This window comes from Crinia signifera, chromosome 11, assembly GCF_055691185.1.
Source record: "Crinia signifera chromosome 11, ASM5569118v1, whole genome shotgun sequence".
In the NCBI taxonomy this organism is placed as follows: domain Eukaryota; kingdom Metazoa; phylum Chordata; class Amphibia; order Anura; family Myobatrachidae; genus Crinia; species Crinia signifera.
In genome coordinates this window covers 126,621,297-126,643,365 of record NC_139227.1, presented here as the reverse complement: position 1 = coordinate 126,643,365, position 22,069 = coordinate 126,621,297, and the positions used below count along the sequence as shown (strand labels likewise).

The 22,069-nt window shown below is 48.9% G+C and overlaps 2 protein-coding genes across 3 annotated transcripts in view; both read left to right on the top strand.

The window, feature by feature from the left end:
* The window catches only part of FBXO3 (F-box protein 3), a 34,937-nt gene extending 15,312 nt beyond the window's left edge, over positions 1–19,625 (top strand). Inside the window, exons 6-11 of one of the 2 annotated variants that reach the window (XM_083164739.1) lie at positions 9,528–9,573; positions 9,663–9,747; positions 12,193–12,315; positions 14,225–14,340; positions 14,985–15,175; positions 18,088–19,625. In XM_083164739.1, coding sequence (XP_083020865.1) covers positions 9,528–9,573; positions 9,663–9,747; positions 12,193–12,315; positions 14,225–14,340; positions 14,985–15,175; positions 18,088–18,210 — 684 coding nt within the window. In that variant the 3' untranslated portion in view covers positions 18,211–19,625. Of the gene's footprint in view, positions 1–9,527; positions 9,574–9,662; positions 9,748–12,192; positions 12,316–14,224; positions 14,341–14,966; positions 15,176–18,087 lie in introns of both variants that reach the window. The other variant, XM_083164738.1, reaches the window with a different exon arrangement.
* LOC146045709 (uncharacterized) lies at positions 1,699–8,231 on the top strand. The gene is made up of 2 exons (XM_083164737.1): positions 1,699–4,714; positions 4,748–8,231. The coding sequence occupies exon 2, from the start codon at positions 5,200–5,202 to the stop codon at positions 6,409–6,411; it is 1,212 nt and encodes a 403-aa protein (XP_083020863.1). The 5' UTR covers positions 1,699–4,714; positions 4,748–5,199; the 3' UTR covers positions 6,412–8,231.
* Positions 19,626–22,069: the final 2,444 nt, after the last annotated feature.

The following is a 22,069-nucleotide window of genomic DNA, read 5'->3' as shown; positions in this document are numbered from 1 at the left end:
ATATTAGTAACATAAAAAATTCAGTTGATTGATCTAACGCTAGAAAGAAGTCGGCTAATGGAGGACTATGGGAAAGATATATATTGTATACTTAGATGAAGTCCCGCTTGTTCCTACGGTGCTTGTTCCTTGATGGTTGGTATTCCCCCAATGGTAGGTCCATGGCTTAAATAAACTGGAACTGGTGGGTGTCTATTATGGAACAGCAACAAGCGGGGAGACTTGTTGCTGTTCTGGGTAATTCAGAACTTGAAAAGGACCTAGGAGTCCAAATAGATATAAAATTGGGGTGTAGTGATTAATGCCACATAGCAATAAATAAGGCCAACAGGATACTAGCATGTATAAAACAGGGTATGGAGACTAGGAACTCAAATGTAATTATGCCACTGTACAAAGCATTGGTTAGACCACATCTGGAATATGGAGTTCAATTCTGGGACCCTCACTATAAAAAGGACATCATAATACTGGAAAAAGTCCAAAGAAGAGCAACAAAGCTAGTAAAGGGAATGGAGAATTTGAGCTATGAAGATAGATGGAACCATTTAGGATTGTTTACACTAGAGAAGAGACGTTTAAGGAGGGACATGCTTAACATGTACAAATATATCAGGAGCCAATATAAGGAACTGTCAGACACCCTTTTTACTGTAAGGAAGGACTCAAGGACATGAGTTTAGATTAGTGGAAAGAAGACTTGGTTCCCTTAGAAGTAAACCTTTTTTTTTTACGGTCAGGGCAGACAAACTATGGAACTCTCTTCCTTGGGAAGTGGCATCGGCAGGCACAATAAATACCTTTTAAAATAAGGGTAAAGATGCCCTCCACAAGAAAATAGCGCTAAATATGAGTCCCCATCTGTTGTGGATTCTCTTTTGGCTTGAAAGAAGCGTATCAGATGGTCTTTTCAGCACATCATGATCATCCTGCCCCAGCTCTGATAGAGTTCCTTCCACTTCCGGGTTCAGCTGGCGTGCGTCACCCAGGGTGTCAGGGTGGCTGGAGCGGCATGCGCTCGACTCCTCCTGGAGGAGACTTGTGTCATGCTGGGTGGGTGCAGGACTGGCGTCCTGCGGACCTACGCGTTTCGGCACTACGTGCCTTTCTCAAGGATTTGCATATCTTGATGTGCAGGCCTCCTTTTATGGCTGCCCTGTATTGGTCAGATGATGTCATCGGGGGAGTGGTCTCTGTAGCAGTGCTGCCGTATTATTTGTCTGATTGTGGATGATTTAGGGCATGTGTGATCGTCAGGCTCAGCTGTGTAATGAGTCTGATCGGATCTTCTATGGCACCTCATAGTAAATGTACACTGTGGGTGTTGACACACTGGGGTGTCGACCATGTTCCTGGTATAAGTATTTTTGGCTCTTTAAGTCAGGGGGGATGCTTGTAGCAGTATGGGGGTGGTTCCCTTCAGTACTGTTTGACATTTGGGGGGCTGTGTGGGATGATTGATCAAAAGCCTGGATTTTATTGTGTCATGTGCGATTTGCATAAAGGATTGGTTTACATGGGAGATGTATAGCTAGGGTAGGCTGACTGGTGTGGAGGATGGATGTGCATTGGCATAAATTTTGCCTGTCCTGCGGTCAGGATGTTTCCAAGGTGGCTAAACTATTTCGCTGATGTTAAATTCTGCATTGTGTCCTATTGGTTGCATTGTCTGAAGCATGTATATCCATTTCAGCTCTTCCTTGTTTATTTTTTTGTTGTAGTCCCCCCCTCTCCAATTGGGCTGAACGTGGGTGATTGCTGTAAATGACATGAGTGCCGGGTCGCAACCAAGGCAAAAAACTCAAACAAAAACTGAAAGAATAAACTATAACACTAAAACAATAGATGAGGCATATGAAAAACTACGATCAACCGATAGAAACACACTTCTAATCAACAAAACACCAAACACCACCACAAAAAACAGACAAGGGCCCTTTCTCTTTCGTCCAGTCCGGTGATACAGCTCACGATGGGATGTAGGAGGGTCCTCCAGGAGCCAGGCACCTATGCTTCTAATTCTTTGGGAGCAGGCTCCTCCCTACTGCATCCCATAATGCTTCAGTTAGTTTTAGGTGCCCACAGGAGTGGGTGCTATGCTTTGCAGCTGCACTGCAGCAGCGTTTTTACTTTGGATTTTTCAGAATAGTTAGGTTTTTATTATTTTATTAATGCACTAGCTTAGAGCAGGTTTGCCAGTGTGTCGCTTCTCACAGAAGTGCATACACACTGAGAGCGCAGCAGAGGCTGACAGAAGCGCGTCCTGTCAGCTCTCTGTGTGCAGAGGGACACCTTTTTATTCCCTCAGCACGGCGCTTAGTCTCTCTAGGTAAGAGACTTTCCTGGGCCCCGGGGGTGTCCTAACCAGCTCCTTGCAGAAGGGGATCTTGGGGGACGGACCCCCCGCGATGGCGCCCGCCATCTTGAAGGGTTTAGGGACCGAAATCCCGCCAGGGAAGTGAAGTCCCTTACAGGAGTCCGGCGCTGCTGGACGACTCCATTGTGGTCCCATTGAGGGAGGTACAAGGAGGTGAGAGAGACAACTGCGGGAGCGGCTGATGGGGGAGAAAGCACCAGATGGGCTGGTCTCCCCGCTGATGCAGAGACTTGGTCTCCTCCTGCTCTGTGTTTGGTGCAATTTTCACCGTGCTGTGGCGCTGACAGGGTGATTTTTACACAGTCTCCAGTCTCTTCACAGAAGTGCTTCCCTCGCTGATCGCTGAACGGATTACCAGCTCCGATAAGTACACTGATACATTGCTCTGTGCGGTGCCTGTTCATTTTGCATTGTGTTTAAATACATGGCTGAGGGGTTTACTTCTGCTGCTGTGAAGGAGAGAGCGCTGGACATGTTTATTTACTGCAAGAAGTGTGAGGCTAAATTTACATGTGAACATGAAGATCAGGGGGATTTATGTCCTGTGAGGCTGTTCCCTGTGGGTCAGGTGCCCCCAGAACGGAGATACAGTAGCTGAACCTGCTTGAGCTTTGGCGCTGGGCAGGTCTATGAATGCTCTTACTGAGGCTTTGAATAGGCAGAAGAATTCCTTGATAGGGTCTTCTGGTCACTTTACATCGTCTCAGGTGTCTGGGGGGTCTCTTACCCCGGCTCAGGGGGACCCCAATTTGCTGCAGGCTATGCAGGATACTGCTCAGGGGGTTCATAAAATGACTGCCCTGATGGAGCAGTTTACAAAATCCTCTGATGAGAGTGTGCTTAGGCACCCTGTTTCTACACCACCCACAGGATTTGGATGATGGATGATGATGCTGTGTGTGAGGAGAACTGGAGTTGGGACATGAGTGATGAAGCTGAGGCTTTGATTGTGGCTGTTAAGCAGACTTTGAATCTTACAGAGGAGGAAAAGACTCCTGTCTCTTGTGTGTTTAAAAAGAGTCGCAGGGACCCTGTGTGTTTTCCCACTGATGAGGGAATGTCATCCCTTTTTAAATGAAGCAGGAAAGACTCCTGATAAAAGATTGTTGATGGCAAAAAAGTATGCTAATATGTACCCTATGCCAGAGGAACATACCAAATTATGGGAAAAAGCCCCATTAGTGGATGCATCAGTTGCTAGACTGTCTAAAGCCACTGCCTTGCCGGTCCAGGGGGGTGCTGCCTTTTAAAGACCCAGTGGACAAGAAAGTGGAAGGCTGCTTGAAGGCTATTTTTGAAGGCGTGGGTTATACCTTGAGGCCTATTATCGCGTCTGCTTGGGTTACAAAAGCTATGATCAAGTGGGGGGAGGAGCTTGGTGGGCTACTCCACCAAAATTCAGAGGCCTTTATTCTGGCAGAGAAATTGAGATCTGCCGCAGAGTATGTTTGTGAGGCCGGTGAGGAAGGAGCTAAAATGGCGCCCAGAGTGTCTGTAACCTCAGTGTCGGCTAGAAGGGCTCTTTGGCTCAAAGCTTGGGAAGCGGATAGTGAGTCCAAGAAGTCCCTTGAGAACTTGCCATTTAAGGGGGAGTTATTGTTCGGCTCGGAGCTGGAAGCCATCATTAAGCAGGCTACTGGGGGCAAGAGTACTTTCCACCCCACTACTTCCAAGGGTTCAGTCTCCAAGTTTGGAGTTTTCAGGCCGCCATTTCGGGGTGGGTCATCCAACAGAGGACAGTCTGGCCGTGGCAGATTTCAGGCCGGCAGAGGAAAGGCTCCCAAAGGCCGATTTGGTGCCTTTACAAAAAAGCATGCAGCAAAGAGTGATGATAAGTCCTCTGCATGACGGGGCGGAGGCTCCCCGTTCTGGGCTCAGAGTGGGGGGTCGCCTCCTGCACTTTCGGGACAGGTGGAAGGAATCCATAGTGGATCCTTGGGTCCTTTCCATCATTTCCGAGGGTTACCTGATAAATCTCAGGGGCATGCCACCCAAGAGATTTCTTCCTACACCCTTGCCGCGGACCGCGTCACTGAGGTCCGCTCTGTTGGGGGCAGCACTGTCTCAAGAGAAGAGAGTAGTGATTCCGGTACCTCAGGAGGAGAGAAAACAAGGGTTTTATTCAATCCTGTTCCTAGACCCCAAGCCAGACGGGTCTTTCAGGCCTATTCTAAATTTAAAATCTTTAAATCTTAATTTGTGGGTAGATCATTTTCGCATGGAGTCTCTGCGCTCTGTGCTCCTGAGCATAGAGCCGGGGTAGTTTCTGACATCGGTCGATATTCAGGATGCATATCTCCATGTGCCCATTTTCAAGGATCACCAATCTCTCCTCAGGTTTGCAATGGAGAAAACCATTGGCAGTTTCAGGCACTGCCGTTTGGTTTGGCAACAGCTCCGAGAGTGTTCACGAAAGTGATGGCGGTCATGGCTGCAGCTCTCCGTCTAAAGGGAATAGTAATTATTCCTGATCTAGACGACCTTTTATTCAAGGTGGAGTTGGCGGGAAAACTTCAGGAGCAGCTGAGTGTTGCGACACAGTTCTTGCAAGAACAGGGTTGGGTGCTAAACCTTCTCAAGTCCCAATTAACACCTACTCAGAGTCTGCAGTTCCTCTGGGTAATTCTGGACACACACCTCCACAGGGTGTTCTTACCACACCCCGAATCTGTGGAGATTCGGCAGATGGTGCTGACAATTCTCCGGGCCCCTGCACCGATGGTGTGGCAGGGAGTAAGGCTGCTGGGCAAAATGGTAGAGACTTTCGAGATGCTGCAGTTTGCCAGATTCCATTTAAGGTCCTTCCAGTGGAACATCCTAGCATGCTGGTCCGGCAATGCCAAGACAATGAAACAGGAACGGCTGGTCTTGTCTCAGGAAGCAAGAATATCCCTGGAATGGTGGACGGATATAGAGACTCTGCAGATGGGGCGGTCCCTTTGCTCCTGGGACTGGTTGGTCATCACGACGGATGCCAGTCTCAGGGGTTGGGGGGCGGTTGTGCTTCACCTAAGATTACAGGGCCTTTGGTCCGAGGAGGAATCCAGTCTTCCCATAAACATACTGGAACTGAGAGCGGTATAGAATGCCTTGTGCCAAGCAGAGGAATTTCTGAAAGGTTTGCCAGTACGAGTTCAATCCGACAATGCCACTACGGTGGCATACTTAAACCACCAGGGCGGAACTCGAAGCAATATGGCGATGGCAGAGATTGTGAGAATCTTCACCTGGGCGGAAGTACAGGTTCCAGCACTGTCAGCCGTATTCATTCCGGGGATCCGGAATGTGGAGGCGGACTATCTCAGCAGGGCGGATCTGCTGGAAGGGGAGTGGTCACTCCATCGGGAGGTGTTTCGGAAGATTGTAGACCGATGGGGACTGCCAGACATAGATCTTATGGCGTCCAGGACCAATTGTCAAGTGCCGAGGTTTTGCTCTCGGTCGAGGGATCCGTCAGCTTGGGCAGTGGATGCCATGACAATTCCTTGGTCTTTCAATCTGGTCTACATTTTTCCCCCGTTTCCAATGATCTCGAGGGTGTTGAAGAACCAGAGAGTACCGGCCATTCTGGTGGCACCAGATTGGCCCAGGAGGTCATGGTACTCAGACATACTGAGATTATCGATGGAATCGTGGCGTCTTCCTCTTCAGCCGGACTTGCTAAGCCAAGGACCGTTCCTGCACCTGGACCTAGCTCGTCTAAATTTGACGGCGTGGCGTATGAATCCTCCTTATTGAGAAAAAAGGGGTTTTCAGAAGAGGTTATACAGACCATGCTAAGGGACCGAAAGCCGGTGTCTGCGGCTAATTACCACAGGGTGTGTAGGATATACATCAGGTGGTGTGAACGGCAGAGAGTTCATACCTCCAGGTTTAAGGTAGCGAGGCTACTGGAGTTCCTACAGGACGGCCTGTCGTCAGGGTTAAGTTTGGTCTTTGAAAGTTCAGATTTCGGCGCTTTCCATTTTCTTTCAAAAAAGGGTGGCTCTGTTGCCGGAGGTACAAACTTTTTTGCAGGGTGTGGCAAGGATTAAGCCTCCTTACAGGCAGCCGGTTGCACCGTGGGACTTGTCTCTTGTTCTGTCCATGCTGCAGAAACCTCCGTTTGAGCCACTGAGATCGGCTGATCTCAAGTATCTTACCTGGAAGCTTACATTTTTATTGCCCATTGCTTCGGCTAGGCGTGTGTCAGAATTGGGTGCCTTGTCCTGCAAGTCACCATTTTTGATTTTCCATGATGACAGGGCTGTACTCAGGACAGTACCAAAATTTTTACCTAAAGTGATTTCCTCATTTCATTTGAATCAGGACATTGTGCTCCCATTTTTTTCCGCGCCTGAGGGAACGAGGAATAGGGACAGTTTAAAGAAGTTGGATGTGGTTCGCGCATTGCGAATCTATATCAGTAGAGTAAAGGATGTTCGCAAATCGAATTTGCTGTTGGTTTTGTCTGATGTACATAAGATTGGGTGGCCTGCTTCAAAGCAGACTATAGCCCGCTGATTGAGATCAACTATTGCGTTTGCCTACTGTAAGGCAGGTAAATGCCATCTCGCATAAATGCCCATACTACAAGGTCAGTTGCTTCTTCGTGGGTGGTGAGACATGGGGCCACAGCGGAGCAGCTGTGCAGGGCAGCCACCTGGTCCACTGTTCACACCTTTACAAAATTCTACAGGTTTCATGAGTTCGCGTCGGAGGACGCTTCATTTGGACGGGCAGTGATGAGAACTGGCAGTCTGAGCGTACCCTCCCAAAGGACCGGCTCGTGAACGTCCCATCGTGAGCTGTGTCACCGGACTGGACGAAAGAGAAAAGGGGATTTTGTAAGAACCATGAACGTTACAACTTACTGAGTGTTAGGGAGGGATCGCTGTGTCACCGGACTGGACTCCGAGAAAGGGGTTCGAACGGTAAGTTCTTACAAAAATCCCCTTTTCTTCATCACTCAATACAACGACTCCGCCACTCAGATGAAGAAAATTATTAAAAGGCACTGGCACATCCTACTACAAGACGACACACTAGCAGAAGTCCTGACAGACAAACCCCAAATAGTATACAGGAAGGCCCCTGACCTTAGGACCCAACTGGTACGCATCCACATACCACCATCCAGCATCATACAGACCAAACTAGATGGAACCACTAAAACACCAGGCTTTCATTACTGCGGTACATGTGTGGGCTGCAAGACCACAAACAGTAAAGGGAAGAAGAAAATCACAGAAATAGCATCACACACAACTGGGCACACTTACAAAATCAAAGAAGAAATCACATGTCACACTAAAGGGGTAGTCTATGTCATATCATGCCCATGTGGAAAACAGTACGTTGGTAGAACCACCAGGCCAGTAAAGACCAGAATGTATGAACACATACGCAACATCAGGATAGGACTAGAAATACACAGCCTATCCAAACATTTCAGAGAGTCACACAGGAGCGACCCGGCACTCATGTCATTTACAGCAATCACCCACGTTCAGCCCAATTGGAGAGGGGGGGACTACAACAAAAAAATATAAACAAAGAAGAGCTGAAATGGATATACATGCTTCAGACAATGCAACCAAAAGGACACAATGTAGAATTTAACATCAGCAAAATAGTTTAGCCACCTTGGAAACATCCTGACCGCAGGTCAGGCAAACTTATGCCAATGCACATCCATCCTCCACACCAGTCAGCCTACCCTAGCTATACATCTCCCATGTAAACTAATCCTTTATGCAAATTGCACATGACACAATTAAATCCAGGCTTTTGATCAATCATCCCACACAGCCCCCCAAATGTCAAACAGTACTGAAGGGAACCACCCCCATACTGCTACAAGCATCCCCCCTGACTTAAAGAGCCAAAAATACTTATACCAGGACATGGTCGACACCCCAGTGTGTCAACACCCACAGTGTATATTTACTATGAGGTGCCATAGAAGATCCGATCAGACTCATTACACAGCTGAGCCTGACGATCACACATGCCCTAAATCATCCACAATCAGACAAATAATACGGTAGCACTGCTACAGAGACCACTCCCCCGATGATGTCATCTGACCAATACAGGGCAGCCATAAAAGGAGGCCTGCACATCCAGATATGCAAATCCTTGAGAAAGGCGCGTAGGACCTTAGGACGCCAGTCCTGCACCCACCCAGCATGACACAAGTCTCCTCCAGGAGGAGTCGAGCGCACGCCGCTCCAGCCGCCCTGACACCCTGGGTGACGCACGCCAGCCGAACCCGGAAGTGGAAGGAATGACTGTAGCAGCGGTGTGGACCTGCTGCCGGCAGAACCGCAGGAAGTGCGGACGCCGGTGAAGACTGAAGAGGACGCCAGGCAGAGATCACCTTCGCTGCAGCAACTGCCGGGTATCGGGTAAGTGACCACCAGGAACTTGTACATCTGCACGGACTGAGACTCTAGCCGGTGAACCCCCAGTCCAAGCGCCCCTCCCCACACCCACAAGTGTTCCCCACAGCCAAACCCCCACCACCCACCAGCAGGACCCCCACACACACCAGAGCCTGTGGAAGACACAGCAGTGAGATCCACAGTGCACCACTGGTTCCAGTGACGCCCACCCCCAGGGTGATCACCCCCACCCCAACCTTTTGTTGATATTTTATCCAACTTGTACCAGTTACAATAAAGAGAATTTGTTTCACTACCATCAGTCTCACAGTACATTTATACCTTGGTACAAATGATCACCACACACATCAGAAGCCACAGAGTGCGCATTTCTATCCCCAATACAATAATCATGGTCTGTCCTTGAATATATCAGCACTACGTATAGCAAGGGAGGCAGCTAATACACCAAGGTTCAACTGGATTGACGTGAGTCTTTATTCAGCCTTAAATACTATGTATCTTTAACTTGATCATTTTTAAATTTGTAGCGCTCCACCTATATCTTTTTCTTTCTTGTATACTACTTTTGTTTCGGATTTGACATTCCCTTGTAGGCCCAGCACCCCACTCTACAGGCGCCCACTTTACCCAAGGGTAAAAATGATTTCTTTTAGTGTATCTGTTCTGTTCCCACACTTGTGATTTATATATTGGTTTGGGGACTGTAAAATGTTCTTGACTTGGTGTCCTAGATCTATTTTTGGCTGTGCTTTGTGTTTTAGGACCAGACGGCACATAACCCTGCTGCCCTGGACATGTTTATCACAGGTAGGGTGGATTATGAGGGGTAGGGATCATATGTTCCCTGCGGTTGCCATCCGTGTCACACTCGCTCTCCTCTGTTCTCTCACCACCAGGTACCTCTTATTCCCAGTGGTTCACCACTTATGTGGAGCATGTTGTCTCAGGTGACTATCCTATCATCCGGGACCAGATCTTCAGGTAGCGTGGACTCCACACATCACTTCTATACGTTACATGTAGGACAGTGAGCAGGCCGGCCAACCTGTGCTTCTCTATCTGTTGTACAAAGTCCCAGCATGCCTAAACAACTAATTGGTAAGAGAGTATGCTGGGATTTGTAGTTCCACAACAGTTGGAGATATAAAGATTGGTCAAGCCTGGCGTATATGTGTATGTAATTTGCTTTTCTTTGTTTTAATTGTAAACTCATTAATCCTAATATATTATACACTATATTATATACTGCACTGTTGGGAATTCAGTAGGCCAGGCATGTCCAAACTGTGGCCCTCCAGCTGTTGTGAAACTACACATCCCAGCATGCCTTGTCCTAGTTTTAGCATTCCCTAATAGCAAAACTGTGGCAAGGCATGATGGGACTTGTAGTTTCACAACAGCTGGAGGGCCATAGTTCGGACATGCCTGCAGTAGGCCTTTGGAAGTCTGCCATCTGATAGTATAGCATAGATGGTATGTGTGCTGTATACTCCGGCTGAGTCGCATGTCTACCTTGACCCATGTCGACCGTGCTGCCTGTCGACCCAATGCTTGTCGACCTAGTTGGTGTAGACCTAACAACCCACACCCATTATACGCCACCATGGTAGGTGCAGCCTCCTATGCCTCCGTGCACTGAAAGGGTGCCAGATGACCTCCCGACAGTCGGGATTCCGACATTCATTGCACCAATGTCGGAATCCCAACTGTTAAAACTATGACAGGCGGATCCCTATTGGCAGGGGCTTTTCTCCCTCGTGGGGGTCCACAACCCCCATAGAGGGAGAATCGAATAGGTGTTGAGCGTAGCGAGCCAGCAATGGGGCTTTGTTGCGCTCGTCTCTTCGTCTGAGTCCTGGAAGTCGAGGTTCCGACGTCTGACTAATGGCTGTCACCATCCTGACTGTCGGCGTTCTATACCCCACCTGCGTTGACACTTCTATAACAAGAACACTGAACTAGCCTCTGTTGTGCTCACCCCGCTGTCTGGGTTCCTGTGCACTGCGGACAAGTGCAAACTGTTAGTATGTGATGATTTTTTTTTTTTTTACGATGACCTGAATTAGCAGTGAATCAGGATAGGGACTTCCTTCTGTGCTGTCGCACGTTCCCTGACTGCACCGCCTTTCCGCAGCTCTGTCTTCCATATCTTCAGTTCACATTAACGTGGTCATCACCATTGCTTGCACACTTAGGCAAGGGCTGATACCAGCATAAGCATAAAGTCACAAACAGGACTATGCAAAATACACCAAAACCATATGGAAGCGGGCCCAATGTGCACAATCCAATTCATATGACTGGGAAAAACAGAGACATTGCTTATTTGCCCATAGGCCCTTATCCTAGTTCACTATCAAAGGCAAATTCCTTCTGAATTGGTCAAAACCATGTGCACTGCAGGGGGGCAGATGTAACATGTGCAGAGTTAGATTTGGGTGCGTTATTTTGTTTCTGTGCAGGGAAAATACTGACTGCTTTATTTTTACACTGCAATATAGATCTCACTTTGAAGTCAGGGCAGCCGAAAGGTATGTTTGGGTTGTGGCCTAATTGCAGGAGGCATGGCCACCTCCCGTGATTAGGCCACACCCCCAAAATGTTTACAGGGGGGGGGGGGTGAAAAAACACTCTAAAGTTGAGGGGGGTTGTTATTGTCGTTGTCCCCTCAGCAGCAGCACATACCTACAGCATGTGCTGTGCTGACAGCAGGCTCAGCATGACCTCTCACACTGTCAGTGAGACGCTCATGCTGAGCCTGCTGTAAGCACATGCTGTAGAGGTGTGTACTGCTGATGTAGGGACCTCTCGGTGGCCCTGGTTGAGGTAAAACTCCATCATTCATTGAGGCTTTTACAAGTGTGTTGCTTAGGTGCAATACTGTGAACATATATTTAGCAACATGCAGAAAACACGCACCGCAGATGACATGGAATAGAATGCGTTTCAGCATTCACATCCCGTGTCTAGGAGGTCTTTGTATTTTGGCACATTGTAGATAGGACCCCCTATGGTTTCACGTGGCCTCAGCGTTAGGTGCTGCATCTGACACCAGCTGTATACTCTCTCTGCTGCAAAGCACAGGGGAAAACCAGAGAATGTGGGCGCGGCTGTAGGCTGGAATAGATGATGGAATGGTAGAGCATCTGCTGTAAGGGGCCTGGCTTTCCAGTAAGTCAGTGGCACAATGCTTGCAGTATAATGTGCATTGGCGGGGTCCAGTCAAAACCCAAACCTCTGTGCTGTTGGGTGAATTGTTTGCTGCTTATAGATTTGTTATTGAGCACCATAGATGTGGGTGTTCTTGTTTCATTATTTGACTGTAAAGGCTAAACAGAGGCCACTGGCTGCAGGTGATGGCTCTGCCTGATACTAGGAGGGAAGACAAATAAATATATGGAACCTGACACTCTGCTTCTTCATTAGGTATGAACATGACAAAAACTGCGTGGCGACTACTGATGACATCACTGTGTCCGTCTCCACCTCCTTCCTTCCCGAGCTCAGCTCCATCCACCCGCCGCATTACTTCTTCACATACAGAATCAAGTGAGTATGACAAATTCTTTATTTAGGGCACACATATTCCACAGCCCCTTATGTTTGGCCATTCACATCAGTCCCTGCCTTAGTTAAGCTTACAATCTATATTTCCTACCACTTGTACACACACACGTTCTTTTTGCTGGGGGCCAGTTATCCTACCAGCATATTTTTAGTTTGTGGGAGGAAACTGGAGTAGCCAGAGGAAACCCACGCAAACACAGTGGGAATATACGAAGTCTATGGTGCTCTCTGCTGTACCACCTGGGTGGTTCTGTGGTGCTCTCTGCTGTACCGCCTGAGCGGTTCTGTGGTGCTCTCTGCTGTACCACTTGGGTGTTTCTGTGGTGCTCTCCTGCTGTATCGCCTGAGCGGTTCTGTGGTGCTCTCTGCTGTACCGCCTGAGCGGTTCTGTGGTGCTCTCTGCTGTACCGCCTGAGCGGTTCTGTGGTGCTCTCTGCTGTATCGCCTGAGCGGTTCTGTGGTGCTCTCTGCTGTACCGCCTGAGCGGTTCTGTGGTGCTCTCTGCTGTACCGCCTGAGCGGTTCTGTGGTGCTCTCTGCTGTACCGCCTGGGCGGTTCTGTGGTGCTCTCTGCTGTACCGCCTGGGCGGTTCTGTGGTGCTCTCTGCTGTACCGCCTGAGCGGTTCTGTGGTGCTCTCTGCTGTACCGCCTGAGCGGTTCTGTGGTGCTCTCTGCTGTACCGCCTGAGCGGTTCTGTGGTGCTCTCTGCTGTACCGCCTGGGCGGTTCTGTGGTGCTCTCTGCTGTACCGCCTGGGCGGTTCTGTGGTGTTCTCTGCTGTACCGCCTGGGCGGTTCTGTGGTGTTCTCTGCTGTACCGCCTGGGCGGTTCTGTGGTGCTCTCTGCTGTACCGCCTGAGCGGTTCTGTGGTGCTCTCTGCTGTACCGCCTGGGCGGTTCTGTGGTGTTCTCTGCTGTACCGCCTGGGCGGTTCTGTGGTGCTCTCTGCTGTACCGCCTGAGCGGTTCTGTGGTGCTCTCTGCTGTACCGCCTGAGCGGTTCTGTGGTGCTCTCTTCTGTACCGCCTGGGCGGTTCTGTGGTGCTCTCTGCTGTACCGCCTGGGCGGTTCTGTGGTGCTCTCTGCTGTACCGCCTGGGCGGTTCTGTGGTGCTCTCTGCTGTACCGCCTGGGCGGTTCTGTGGTGCTTTTTTCTGAACCGCCTGAACTATTTTATGTTTTATGTCTAAAGTAGCAAGGTCGACACAAGTTTTTCATCCTTTTTTTTTTGGTGCCAAATGTGTCCGGAAGGTGCCTGTGGACACATGTGTATGTCTACAGTGTCCCCTTGCATGGCTCGCTGCGCTGCCTTGCTTCGGGCATGGTGCCTCGCTACAGTCAGCACACTATTATCCTCCTACTCTATGTCCACTTGGAACCAAGTGGACCAGCACCAAAAAAGACAAAACTCCCCTGTGCGGTTCTATTGATCTCTATGCCGTTGCCCCAGGGCAGTTTTATTGATCTCTATGCCATGGCCCCAGTGCGGTTCTAGTGATCCCTATGCTGTGGCCCCAGGGTGGTTTTAGTGATCCCTATGCTGTGGCCCCAGAGCGGTTCTAGTGATCTCTATGCTGTTGCCATAGGGCGGTTCTAAGCATCTTTAGGACAGCCTCAAGGTCTTTACTGCGCTTGAGCTTCGTCTTCCAAATGGAAGTCCACAATTGTCTGCCGGATGTTTAAAAGCTAAACAATCCCTGTGTACAGCTGTGTCTATGGGCATCACTAGTTAGTGCCAGCCTGAGGCTGTAATGTGGTATCTATTACACATTGCAGAGCACAAATTCCTTTACTTCTAAGGTTGGAAAATTTGTGTTTAGAAAAATAAAATCTCTTTTGGTTTTTTAGAACAACATTGTTTTGGTTATTAATTCATTTGTACTGATATTTGCCAGGATGGAGATGGCTAAAAATGCTTTGCCAGAGAAAGCGTGCCAGCTGGAGAGTCGCTATTGGAAAATAACCAACGCCAAAGGAAATGTGGAGGAGGTGCAAGGTCCAGGTGTTGTAGGTAAGTCACCAGGTTTATTCTGGATGACCGCTTGGTCTGTCTGTTGGATGCTGCTCTTTACTTTGGACTGCAGGTGGTTTTTATCGTTTTGAAAAAGTTCCACTCTGCCCAGTAACGGTTGAGCAGCACAAGGGCACGGGCTATATATGATATGTGTGCATTGGAATGCATTATTGGCGGTGGGAATGCCCGCAGTCCAAAGACCCTAACTTTCCATGCTGGTAGCCTTACCCTAACCCTCCCCATGAGTACCTAAGCTTCCGACCCACCGCCTAAAGTACACACTGGGCGATTTTTCAGCTGAAAGCCACCCAGTGTGTACGGGGCAGTGGTGAGCTATGCTGCGCACTCCCACATCATCACCGGTACCAGCAGATGAGCGTCAGGGTAGAAGGCTTTCCATGGAAAGTCGTCCACCCTGGGGAATACGCTCAGTATGTATACACACTGAGCGATTTTCAGACCAGTCATTTTCCCCGTCATCCTTATCCATACACACTGGGCATCATCGCCCAGTGTGTATGGACCTTTACCCTTGCAGGTTATATGGTGCAGATACACCCCTAGTACCATGCATCAGTGTGACCACCGAGATCTGTATGACCGATATGGTAACTCCGAATCAGGGCTGTCTATATTTATAGGAGATTACCCCGAGTTGCGAGCAGGTCGAACATATGAGTACACGAGCTGCACTACCTTCTCCACAACATCTGGGTACATGGAGGGGTATTATACGTTCCATCGGCTGGGCAAGAAAAGTGAGGTCTTCAATATCGTCATCCCTCGTTTTCATATGAAATGTCCGACGTTTCAAGTATCCACCATTACCACAGTAAGTGACGTGATCTATTTCCCATCCATTGCTTCAGACTGATGCTGGTTTCTCTTTAGTGGGGACAGTTCTCTGGTTCTGGTGAAGCTGTGTCCTGTTGTGACTGTGCCCTGGTGTGACTGTATCTGGCTGTGCCCTGGTGTGACTGTATCTGGCTGTGCCCTGGTGTGACTGTATCTGGCTGTGCCCTGGTGTGACTGTATCTGGGTGTGCCCTGGTGTGACTGTATCTGGCTGTGCCCTGGTGTGACTGTATCTGGCTGTGCCCTGGTGTGACTGTATCTGGCTGTGCCCTGGTGTGACTGTATCTGGGTGTGCCCTGGTGTGACTGTATCTGGGTGTGCCCTGGTGTGACTGTATCTGGCTGTGCCCTGGTGTGACTGTATCTGGCTGTGTACTGTTGTGACTGTGTCCTGGTGTGGCTGTGTACTGTTGTGACTGTTCCCGGCTGTGCCCTGGTGTGGCTGTGTACTGTTGTGACTGTTCCCGGCTGTGCCCTGGTGTGGCTGTGTACTGTTGTGACTGTTCCCTTGTGCAACTGTGTCTGGCGGTGCCCTGGTGTGACTGTGCCCGGATGTGTACTGTTGCGACTGTGCCCAGCTGTGTCCTGGTGTGGCTGAACCCAGCTGTGCCCATGTGTGGCTGTGTACTGTTGTGACTGTTCCCGGCTGTGTGACTGTGTCCTGGTGTGGCTGAACCCAGCTGTGCCCATGTGTGGCTGTGTACTGTTGTGACTGTTCCCGGCTGTGCCCTGGTGTGGCTGTGTACTGTTGTGACTGTACCCGGCTGTGCCCTGGTGTGGCTGTGCCCTGGTGAAGCTGTGTACTGTTGTGACTGTTCCCTTGTGCAACTGTGTCTGGCGGTGCCCTGGTGTGACTGTGCCCGGCTGTGTACTGTTGTGACTGTGCCCATGTGTGGCTGAGCCCAGCTGTGCCCATGTGTGGCTGTGTACTGTTGTGACTGTTCCCGGCTGTGTGACAGTGTCCTGGTGTGACTGTGCCCGGCCGTGTGATTGTGCCTGGCTGTGTCCTGGTGTGACTGTGCATGGAAAGAAGGTATTTTAATAAAATAATTAAGCACAATGTATAATCACAGCAGCTTGTATGTGAAATTAAGCATCTGATATGATATTTAAGTTGTTAAATGTATTGCCTGCTGGTGTGCCTGTATATAATAGGCTTTACGCGTTTCTGGAATCCCTGTTCTCTGACATTGGTGCAGTATGACGCTGTGTGTAATCTTAGTCTCCCCCCCCTCCCCCAACTCTGTTAGTCATGCAAAGCACTTGCCAGAGGGCAGGGTAGGAACATGGCACTTTAGTCTTTGCTGTCCAATCCTTAGATGTGTAATAGTAAGTGCTGAATCAAACCCATAAGGCTGCAGAAGAATAGGAAGGATTTGTAAACCCACTTTATGATGGTGAAGGAAACCGAGTGCAGGTCACTGTTAATACGTTGTGTTCACTCGCCACATCAACAGGCGGGTGGTGTCGCGTCGCCAGGCAGCTGGCGCGGGTGGTGTCGCGTCACCAGGCAGCTGGCGCGGGTGGTGTCGCGTCACCAGGCAGCTCTTATCACTTCTAAAGGGAATGATATTTCATATTCCCTGTAATATCCCTCTGAGTGTTAGTGCATCACTTCCTGTAGCACTATGCGCAGTGCAACCTTTTACTATATACATTGTACTCTTCCCGGATACCTTCTGTACGTTTTACCGCTACCAATTTATAACTTGCAAGTGTTGATGTTTGTGCTCTTTATTGTGGCACTGTGCTGCTGAATATACTTTTATCCAGTGGTCCGCATTGCTGCCACACAGAAGTGAGGTCTAGAGTTTTATTCCTACCATGGTGCTAACTATGCAGTTTGGATATTCTCCCTATGCTTGCATATTCCTCCCACAATCCAAAATCTACTGGTAGATTGGCTCCAGACAAAAATTGCATGCAAAGGCCCCCATACAGTACATTAGGCCAACTTGTCCTGAAGACAAGTCGGACCCAATTCTCCTGCAAGCCGCCCGGCAGCTCCCCTGGAGGCTCACATACAATTTGGCACTTGATGTGCCATTTTTTACATGTGATAAATCGCATGCCATTTATCACATGTACAAAAAAACGGGGAGCTGCAGAGCGGTGAGGAGCAGTGGGGCAGACAGCAGCTGAGAGCGGGCAGCGGCGGCTCTCAAATGAGTGGCCGGTGGGTGCAGGGGGTGCCGGTGAGGAAGCAGTGTGGCCGCGATCAGAACAGTGGGGCGGTTGGCGGTGATCATCAGTATGCAGTGCCGCAGCAGTGGCTATTACAATTTTAAATAATGTGTGAAATGACTGTCCGGATTTTGATTGGCTGAGATAGAGCACTCTCAGCCAATCAGCGGCTGCTGGGAGTGAGGCCGCTGATTGGCTGAGAGTGCTCTATCTCAGCCAATCAGAAGCCGGACAGTTATTTGACACATTTGAAAGTTGTAATCGTGCTGCTGCCCGCCCGTTGCACAGCATACTGATGATCTCCACCGCCCGCCCCACTGTTCTGATCACCGCCGCGGCTGGACTGCTTCCCCAACCCCCGCCAGCCACATATTTGAGAGCCACTGCTGCCCGCCCACTGCAGAAGGTTGGACGTCATCGTACATGCTGCACGTCCGACCTCCTCCCTTTCCGGTCCGATGCGCAGGGGACCGCGCATCGGATCCAATGTCACACACATGCAATTTTGGGCCGATTTCACGCGATTTATTGGCCCAAGTGCCGAGATCGCATGGAATCGGCCCAAAATCGCATAGTGTATGGGGCCCTTAACTGTGTGCGTGTACATGGGCAGTCTAGATGGTCCAAGTGGTTCTTCTCTGCCATCAGTAACAGCAGGTAATAAGGTCCCACCTAACTTAGTCATCACCATTGTTCTATCTGTGCAGGAAGAGAGCTGCAATGATTGCTTTCTGCATGATGACGACTCTACTGACACTGACGACTATGAAGAGAGAAGGAGGGTCCTGGACATGCCCAATCCTGCTGGACGCTGTCCCCGCTACACATGAGAGGTCCGGCCCTTACCGGCAGACTCCAAAGACCAGAGGAGTTCTCACGCTGCCTGCTGGATGTTCTGGCTGTAGGAGGGGAGGTGGGGTGGGGCTGTGTTGGGGGGTGTGGGTTGCTCTTTGCCTCACAGCAATTGGGAAGCGGACAGTTTTTGATGTTTATATACATGGCCCATTTCTATGCCGTGATTCCAAATGGCTTCACATATTTTATATCACCTCTTTATATATGGCAGCCTGTAATTAGCATAAATGTGTATAAAGAAAAGAGGTGTCTGTGAGGAGTCTCATGCATTTGTTTCATTTTTCTGTACACTACAACTAAAGTCATTGGTATTTGGGAATCTTCAGATGAGGAGATATTAAACCTCTGGACATTTTCTACTCTGAAGAATTTCCCTTTCAAGCTAATTGTGCCTAAAACGCGTGGTGCCAATGTGGACTGACGGATAAAAGAAAATGTGGGGGGAAAAAAAGGTACTTGTGTAGTTTCACGGCGCCGTGCGTCTGAGTCCTCTTGCGGGGCTCGCCCACGATGCGGGCTCGGTGGCTCGCCACGCTATCTAAGATCAACTCCATGCCAACGTGGATAGTGCGGGTATGAACTATCCACGTTGGCATGGAGTTAAGTTACTTTATTTTAGATAGTTTGGCGAGCGTACAACCCGGAAACTACACAAGAACCGAAAAAAAACAACCCGTTTTTCGTTCTGCATTTTTCTATCACACTTCATAGGACATGATGTTTTGCTAAATAGAATTGGTTTGAACTTTGGTTGCGTTTAATTAACACTTACAGTGCACCATTCACCTACAGTGCTCCGTTCAGCCAGCGTTTACTAAGAACTGATGACATCACAGATGTCGCTCCAGCGTTATGTCCCTTGTTCCTCGTTTATTTATAGGTTACATTTCCAGAAGTTCTGGTCCAGGGCACACCACCATAGTAACAGTGTGATCTCTTATGTCCCATGTGTGGTAGACGTCCTGGCGTGACAATGTTGATAGAATTTTCTGAAATAGAAATAGACAATGGTGTGGGTTTAACTACATAATCACTGGATGATGCTGTCCTGTATTTTATATGGATATTTTTTTTTTTTTTTTAACAGAAATTAATTCTGTCAACTAAATTTTTGTTGGTTCCCATTTTCATTTATTTTTTAGTTAATCATTTATCTGCGTTTTCTCTGATGTGAAGTATTGTGACCATTTTGGGGGTATCAATAAATGAGGATCCCCCTAAAAAATGGGTAGGGAGCACATTTTGTTTAAGTTGGGTAATGCTGAACCCTCTTCTTTTTTTTCTTTTTTTTTCAAAACAATTGTATTCTTGCGACTAATACATCAATAAAAACGCTAAGTAATTAGTTTTATGTTATTGCTAATAGTTTTATTAAAAAATGTTTACCAGATTCCACCGAAGTTCTTTTCTTTCTTTTTCTTATACATTGCTCCCAAGTGCAAAGCAGTCTATGTGGTCACTCGTTGCCTGAAAACCCGGGAACCTAGATCAGGGAAAGGAAAACTGTTCTGGGTGTTTTGCATTCACCCCTTCAGTGGCATTCCCGAGAATGTTCTGGGTTTTGCTCCAGTGCACGGACTGGCAAACCCGGAAAATTCTCAGGAATGGCATCTGCGCTCCCGCCGGCCAGCGTCGCTGAGATCAGCGCCGCACTCAGCTTTGGCGGCTGCCCCGGCCCTGCCTCCCCTCCGCAGGCTGTGTGCGGTGTGACCTTGTTGCCGGGGGCAGGGCCGGGCAGCGGCTGATTCACAGTTCAGTGGTGCTCCCCGGACCCGGAGGTTGCAGTGGTGGTTTTTTTTTGTTTGTTTGGTTTTTTTTTTAGGGAGCGCTCCCCAGAAAAACTCGCCCAGTGGGGAGCGCTCCCTAAAAAAACACCACTGAAGGGGTTAAACCAGTGCACGTTTTCCTGGTCACCAGGCAGGTGTACTCATTATTCACTGACACATTTTAAAAGATTACAGGTGGAGCTAATCATTTCACCTGTGATCTGGGTGGAGACCTGGAAAACGTGCACTGTTTGGTGCGTCCTGAGGACCGAGGCTGAGAACCACTGTATTAAACAATTTACATTATGGGTGAGAAGCAGCCAAGTTTGAAGGTCCGGTTATTAGTTTAATTCTTACCTTCAGTAACTGCCTGCTACTGACTCCACCCACTGTGCAGTAGTTGTGTGTCTTGCTGCCACCACCAGGTCCTACCATTGGCCCTAGAACTGCTTGCTGTGGTGTATGCCTCCTTATTGACATTGGCTGATTTCAACTGGCCCCTCCCATTAACCAGGGACAGCACAGTAGCTGTCATTAAGTGCATGTACACATTTAACATTGACCCCCACCCCACCCCATCCCCCTCATGGACAGTGGGCTGAGTTCACTCTGCCCCACCTGCAGTCACGATATGGTGCCGACACGACTTGAGTGATGGCAACCAATTCCCTCCTAAACTACTCTCAGAAATCTATTAAAAGACTATGGGGGAAATTTACTAAGATGTGTATTCTACTTCACATGTGATGTTGCTATGGGCAATCAATCAGATCCTGTCTACTATCCTCTAGAGCTGGGGTAGCAAACCCTAGTCCTCGAGAGCTACCAACAGTGCATGTTTTGCAGGTCTCCTCACGGAGACCTCACATTATGACACTACCTATTAAATCAGTGTCTGATTTAGCCGCTGCTGCTTCTGCTTGCCTGGCCGGGAACGGGTGAGAGAAGGCGGGACAGCACCCATCGCCGTCCTCCCACTCCCTCCTCAACAGATCTTCCCTGACTCAGTCCGACAAGTCCTGTCTGATTTGGATGCATATCTGTCAAAAGCAGGTGGATCCGCGGCTGTTCCGCCAATCCACCTGGTTTCCGACAAGACTGCACTTTCGACTAATTGAATATATATAACTATAAAACTAAGCCTGCCACCACCTGAATCCAAGCTTCAGAAATGGGCAACCAGGGTCCCCAGGCAGAATTTCCTGCCCACTGAGTGGGGGTCCATTGTGGTTTCCTGAAACCATTTAGCTGGCTGCGTTGGCCAGGTATTCCTCTGATTGCAGTGAAGAGAGGCTGAATCTTGGGGGGTGATGGAGCACTGACACATTGTAGTGGATGGTTGCTGAGTCACATTCAGAATTAAGTGGCCCTAATGTATGATATGGGGGTAAGATGGCATCTCCCAGCAACACACATGTGGGTAGCATTCATCCACCACTGCTCTGCTTCCCCCATGGCTGCCTCACACGAAGGGAACTGTGCCAAAAAAAAAACGGGACTGTCTTGCTGAAATTTATTTGTTTATTTTTTATTTTTTCTCTCTCTCTCTTTCTTTAGCTTCGGCTTCCTCTCACTAATCTCTAGTAACACTTTAGTGTTTTATTTGGGGTGCTGCACCCTGCACCTAGATATAGAGCTAGGGACCCCCAATATACAGAGAAGCCTTGACGTTGGCTTGGGGGCATAGCATACACCTGCGCAGGTATATGTAACCAATATCTCTGAATTCTATTATCATGTAGTTTTTTTAGACTGGTTACTAATACCATTCAGTGAGCTGGAGGAAACCATGGATTTTTTTACTTACTCAGTATTAACCCATCCCTTGCATGCACCTGAGTGGTATTACTAAGCTAACTGAGCATCTACCACTATCTGTATGTATGTTGTTAGAGGCAGAATGGAGGCTGCATTAGGAGGAGATGCCACATGGAGTGGTCTGGGGTTGCTCCAAAGTAGGTAGCTCTTAGTTTAGATATATTTAAGTAAAGGCCCCCATACACTAGGGCGACTTGTCCTTAGGACAAGTCGCCCCCGACTTCCCCCTGAGCTTCCCCGGCTGCTCCCC